At 50.2% G+C, this 6,449-nt stretch overlaps 1 protein-coding gene and 1 long non-coding RNA gene across 2 annotated transcripts; one reads left to right on the forward strand and one right to left on the reverse strand.

The window, feature by feature from the left end:
• The first annotated feature begins 207 nt into the window (after positions 1 to 207).
• On the forward strand, positions 208 to 4,255 carry LOC143662120 (uncharacterized). Its single transcript, XR_013165152.1, has 3 exons — positions 208 to 377; positions 3,576 to 3,708; positions 3,924 to 4,255. It is a non-coding gene; the product is annotated as an uncharacterized LOC143662120 (long non-coding RNA).
• A 579-nt stretch (positions 4,256 to 4,834) lies between these two features.
• Positions 4,835 to 6,192, reverse strand: LOC143657348 (odorant-binding protein 2b-like). The gene is made up of 5 exons (XM_077129639.1): positions 6,118 to 6,192; positions 5,725 to 5,858; positions 5,440 to 5,513; positions 4,898 to 5,008; positions 4,835 to 4,842 (listed from the first exon to the last, which is right to left on the reverse strand). The coding sequence occupies exons 1-5, from the start codon at positions 6,190 to 6,192 to the stop codon at positions 4,835 to 4,837; spliced, it is 402 nt and encodes a 133-aa protein (XP_076985754.1).
• Positions 6,193 to 6,449: the final 257 nt, after the last annotated feature.

Here is a 6,449-nt window from a genome sequence, read left to right on the forward strand (position 1 = left end):
GCCGTGGGGGGACCCCAGCGGGCCGGGGGCGGTTTGGGGGTCACAGCTGGTCCCCCAGGGCTCAGGGGCTGGGGGTGGCGGGGGTCAGCCGGGGGCGGCACTTTGGGAGCCAGTGGGGTCCCTGCTGTGGACTTTTTGGGTTGAGAAGGTGTTTTCTAATTGGGGTGTTTTTGTGGGCCCCAATTGTTTTAAAAAGCAAAGGTTACACATTCCTCATTTCCAACAGTCTCTTACAAATTTATCAGAAAAGGGTGAACACATCAATGAGAAAAAGAAACTTGGCAGAAGAAAACCTATCAGTAAAGAAGATTTTGCCCTAACCAGTAAATCCCAAAGAATGCATGAATGATCCAAGGACAAGTGAAAACCAAAATGAGGTAACATGATTTTACTTACTGATTGCAGTAAAGAAAAATCAGTGATCATTGGAGATGTTGTGAATACAGTAAAAAAAAAAAAAAAAGATGCTCCCAGGTACTTAGGTCTGTGATAGATGCTGTTAGTAGCCCCTTGAAGGAAAGCAGCTAAGCGCATGAATCAAATAGGTTTACTACCTCTTCTAATGAAAAATGTCCTCACAGATACATCCCTAAATATTCCATGTCACTGTTCATTTCAGTATTGCTTTAGATTAACACAAAAAGACTGGAAATCTAAATGCAAACTAGGGAGGAAATTTGTATATGAGTTTTCTAAAGATGGAATATAATGGAAGTATATTCAAAAGAGATGTCTTTCTCAAACTATTTTGTTTGAGAAAATAGTGCTGGAAGTGTCAGTAGCAAATACAGATTCTGTCTAAAGACTTAGGTAGGCCCCTGTAGAATAATCACAATAAAGGCACGTGGAATTTTGGAGTAAAGCTTTACCTTCTTTTTGTTTTTTTTTTCTTCTTCTTTTCTTCACCATACAAACACAAACATTCTTACCATATGATCACTCCATTCTTATTATGTAATCAATAACTCACATTATCACATAATTGTATATTCATCACCATGATCATTTTAGAACATTTGTATCAATTCAGAAAGTGAGATAAAAAGATAACACAAAGAAATTCATAGATACCATACCCCTTAACCTACCCTTTCATTAATCACTAGCATTTCAATCTACTAAATTCATTTTAACATTTGTTCCCCCTATTATTTATGTATTTTTAATCCCTATGTTTTACTCATCTGTCAATAAGGTAGATAAAAAGAGCATCAGATACAAGGTTTTCACAATCATACAGTCACATTGCAAAAGCTATATCATTATATAATCATTTTCAAGAAACATGGTTACTGGAACATTGCTCTACATTTTCAGACAGCTCCCTTTCCCCAGTCGCTGTAACTGTAGGTGGGTGTCCAGTCTCCTGTGTGTGGTGGGGAAAAGGCAAAGGAGCCTCTGACTGGTATGATGGTTTTTCCCGTAAACCATGTTTTTTTAAGTCTGGGTTGGGCCAGTTTGGAAAATGGGGCAAAGATCATGACTATCCATGGAGCCGCTGATGACATCTTTGGCTCTTCATTCTTATTCTCTTGGTTAAATGTTAAGCAAGACACTTGGTGGCTGCCTATCTGTCTTAACCTAGGAACACAATGCGTTACTAAAGACCCTCAGCTGTGGCCAGTCCATCATCTCCATAGACCCCTGGTTGTCAGGTCCCTGGACTGAGCTTCTCAGAGATGACTTAGTAAATAGAGGGCCCTCCTTGGGCTCATAGCAGCAGTGGTGGAATCCTTGGCCTTAGCTGCTATGTCTTCAGCTTCTCACCTAACCTCTGGGATCTGCCAAGGCAACCCTGGTACACCCACCTCATTTAAGGTGGGCACTCTTATTTGCCAAGCTTCTATAGCCAGTCCAGCAGCATATCCTGCTGGCTTCAGAGGCTCTGGCCAGGGGGTGACATGTTGAGTCCTAGGAGAGGACATGCCCTCTTAACAAACCTTGTACTCTGCTCCTTCCAGGCAAGTAGTCTAGCCCCTTAGGAAGCAATTTATGCACCTGGCTCCTGTCAGTGTCTCAGTTAACCCCTGGAGATTTCTCGGTGAAAAATCCCTTGCCTGCCTTAGCAGGACAAAATTTTCCCAGTTGGTCCACAAGATATGATCTTGGTTACTGCTCAAATAGCAGGAGGGGTGCAAGCACTTCCTCATGTGGCTTTGGTTTCATAGTCTTGAAGGAAAGTAGTGTTGCTTTATTCTAACATGGAAGGAGGCTACTTCCATAAGCCCAGATGGCTCAGGAGAATGTGAGGGCTCAGTGTTCTCAAAATAACCCACTTGATAACTCAATTCCATGTTTTGGATCCCTGGAATTCTTTCAGGGCTTTGCTTTGGTATGGGAGGTTTGCTGAGGCTGCAAATTCAGCCTTCTCTGAAGTTCTGCCACTTTTCCAATTAGTTCTTGAACATAGTTTTCAGCTCTGTCTATTGGCGTGCTGGAAGTTAGGGTCTATTTATATGGAAATTTGGAAGCCCTCTGATGTCATAGATTGTCTTAACTTACCCAAGATCGACATTTTATTTCTTCAGCACTTTGATAGCATTTAAGAAAATCTAAACAACTGAAAAGTTGTAAAGATTACTGCTTCCCTCGTATCCTTCAGACATGCCATCTCAAAACATCATGTGAGCTAATTGCTTAAAATCTCTCTACACAACACACACACATACACACACCCCTTAGTTGCTGTCACAAATATCATGCAATAATTTAGCTTAACCAGTGATTCATGTCAACCAGTATACATCAAGAAAGAATAAAGAGACACATCAAAAATTCAAAATGACATGACAGAAGTAGGTCCTAAGTTACCATTAATCATAGGAAATGTAAGCATAGTGATATCACTAAATAAGTGACACACTGTCAGATTCAATTATTTAAAATCTAATTATTTAAAAATTATTCAATTATTCATATTCTAATGTATTTTGATGTGTCTCCCTCCAAATCTTGGTCAAAATTGGATGACCAAGGGCTGCCATGGGACCCCACTAAATCCCCACTTGGAAAGAAGCCCTGCCATGGTCCCACTCTCAGTCTGCAGACCTCGCCTTGTCTCCTCATGCCTACCCCTCCCCACGAGTGGGTGTTGCCCAGATGCTCAGATCACACTCTTCCCAGGCCTTGCCCTGTCCCAAGCTGAGCCTGAGCTACCTGGAGGCCTGTTGGATTCTGTGCCTCTTGGGGGATCTGGCCCCCATAGGTCCAATGTCTCTCCAACCACACCACTCCCCACCCTCCCCCTACTGGGCAGATCTCCAAGGCAGTCAACACCAAGACCCCATTAACAGAAAGGCTGAATCCAGAGCGACAGCTGAAGCTCTTTATTTGGAGTCAGGAGGAAGTGCCCCAGGAGAGACCAGGACCATGGGCTGGAGCAGGAGGGAGGCAGGGCTGGTCTAAGCTGGTTTGGGCTCTGTGCCAAGCAGCAAGGCAGGAGTCCCTTGTAGTACAGACGTGGGGTGCTGTGCAGTGATGGAAAAGGACCATGCTGGGTGCAGAGGTGGACATGGGGTCCAGGGTGAGGGCTGCAGAGCAAGCAGAGACCAGACCCAGTGCGTGTCTCTACCCAGGTCACACAACACAAGAGGAGAGTGCAAGCATTCCTGCTGTGCAGAAGGTCACACCCGTCCAAGGCTTGAGTTAGCGAAAAGCCCCAGAAGGAGCCTCAAGACCTAGCAAGGACCACTGACATGGCTGGTTTATGTAGGTCAAATAAAGGGCTTACTGCCTATCCCAGGAATTACTCGGACTTGAGAGTTGTAGGCAGGGGCAGAAATGTCCCTGTGGGGGGTTGTGCTGCCCTCCTGGGGTGGGGCTGGGGGCCAGGGCTCACATGCTCTTGAGGTCGCAGTTCCCCAGAACGCTGGTTTCTCCTAGCATCCTCCCAAAGGACTCTGTCTTACCCTATTCACTTTTAGGGATGCAGTTTTCGGTAGAAGCAAAGAAAAGCATGGGTGAGAAGCCATCCTGGACACATTAGAACCCCTCGCAATCAAAAACTGTAAGAAGGAAAACTCAGCCAGGGCTGCCCGAGGGGGTCTCGGCCTGGCACAGACCTCTTTACCTCTCTGGCCCAGGATGTAGATATTTTCCAGCAGGAATTCTCTGCGCTGAATGGATTTCTTAAACTCTTCAAGGGCTTCCAAATTCACACCTAGACATCTACCTGCAGAGGAGAGGAGGATACGTGGGTAGTGAGCCAGGGGGGAACTGTTGGAAGGTCCCGGGTGAACAGACCCGGGGAAGAGTCGCCGGGGCCCTGCCCCCAGGGCTATGGCGGAGCCATTCTCGGGGGCCACGGTCAGGGGAGGGGCCACCCAGAGAGCAGTCCAAGGCTCTGGGTTGGGACCTGGGGCTCGGTCCACACAGAGCACCCCATGGCTGAGCAGGTCCGAGAGGGGTGTGAGCAGCGGGAGCAGCGCCCACTCGGGCCCCTGTGGACCTGCAGCTCGCCACGCCCCTTCCCCGGGTCACGCGCCTGACTGCCAGGCCCTCCATCACGGAGGAACTGTGCCCAGACAGCTACTGCAGTTCACCTCCTGGAGGGTCTCTTCCCAGGAAGGCAAACCAGCAAAGATACCCCAACCCCTCACCCACTCCAGCCCCAACCCAGAGGCCTGCGGAAGCTGTGCTCTGTGGCTAGGGCCGTGGGAAGTCCCCCCACCAGGGAGTCGGTTCGTGGGGGGTCGGGTCATGGAGAACTGTGTCCACCTCATCCTCTCACGGTCCCCAGCCTTCCCCCTATGTCCCACTGCAGTGCTCTGATCACCAGTCCCCCATCTCCCCCCACCAAAACACGCACAGCAGCCCTGCAGAAGCCAGCTGGGATTCACTTCCCTGGAACCAGGTGGGCTGAGGCAGGAAGCAGAGGGGGAGGGGCAGGGACCCTCACCCAGGAGTTTTCCCTGGTTGTACCAGCTGCGCTTTCTCAGGTTCTTCCAGTAAAGGACACAATGGTCTTTCATGGAAAGCTCCTCTATGTCCATGGACTTGTTGCTCCTGGCTAAAGAGGGAGAAAGAGAAAACAGGCCTTAGGGTCGCCCTCTACAGAGAAGGCTGGAGAGCACACGTCCACTTCCAAGCCTTCCTGGGAAAGAGTCCCAAGGCAATGTAGGGTTCCCAGAGAAGAGTGTCCTGCCAAGGTCAGATACCAAGAGGTGGGATCTTGAGGACCTGGGCTTGACCATAAGTCTGTCACCCCAGGGTTCTTAACCCTTCATTTCCCTGAACTGCAAATCACCACACATGGCTTCTGGAGTCAGGTCACTGCGTCTTGGGGCAAGAGGAACCCTGGGGAAAGAGATGACCATTCCCTAGGGGAAGGTCACTCAGGGACACCCAGGGAGGAAGGCTGCCTTGGAAGGCCTCTACTGGGGCAGAGGTGCTGCTGCATCCCTACGTCCCACTCTGCAGATGGGCAGGGTCAGGACTCACAATTCATGTATTTGCCTGGCTCTTCCATTTTCTCCATCACAATTTCCATCTCCCGGCACTGATCAGCCTTCTTCCTGGGGAGCAGAAGGCACATGGGCAGAGGCTCAGGAAACACATCTGAGCCAGCACACCTGGCCCCTGGATGCCCACTGCCTCCCTGGAGATTCATGTGGCCTCCCCAACCCAGGCTTTAAGGCTCACTGGTGGGTCCCCACAGCATTGGCTCAGTGTGGGAAGAAGCACTGGGTGGGGTCCCCACAGCGTGTCCAGACTTCCTCTACTCACTTGAGGGTGAACGAGACTATCAAGCAATCCTCATCCACCTCTCTAAGTATCAATGGGGACACCTTCTTAGGTCTCTGTGCCACCGGCATCCTCTTGTCATCCACGATGGCCTTCATGTACCATGTCCCCATTATCTGGGGGAGGGCAGAGGACATAAGTGCCCACACATCCAGGCAGGAATAGCCCAAGCTCTCCCCCACCCACGTACCTAGGTACACAGTCCTCACAGCCAGGGAACACACCAGCTCCCTGTGGGCTGGTTCCCTACAGCTGCTTGGTCAGTGGAAGCCAAGACCCAGTGATTGCTGGATCCCCCGCCCCCAAAAGAACCTAACACAAGGGCCTGGAAATGCCTGAAGAACCCAAACTGAGCCTGCCCCACCCACCCCGCACCCACGCAGAACAGCCATCATCCGCTGTGTGTGGCACCTCGTGGGAGCCCAGGGCTGGGATCTCTGACCCGTCCATTGGTCTCCACCTTCCATCACAGCCCCCCCCCATGCCCCATGCACGCCATCCTCGTCTCCCGCCCCCGTCCACCCGCCCTGTCTGATCCACACATCCAACTTCTCCGGCTCCTCCCAGCGCAAGCCAGTGGGGTCCTAAGCCCACAGGGCCACAAAAAGGCCAAGACCCATGGTCAGTATCAAGGTCTGCATCTCCAGGGGTCTGCGCTCTGGCTACCAGAGGTGTAATGGGCTGTCCACGGGCTGTGCCCGGCTCTG

The sequence above is a fragment of the Tamandua tetradactyla genome, chromosome 2 (assembly GCF_023851605.1).
Source record: "Tamandua tetradactyla isolate mTamTet1 chromosome 2, mTamTet1.pri, whole genome shotgun sequence".
NCBI lineage: Eukaryota > Metazoa > Chordata > Mammalia > Pilosa > Myrmecophagidae > Tamandua > Tamandua tetradactyla.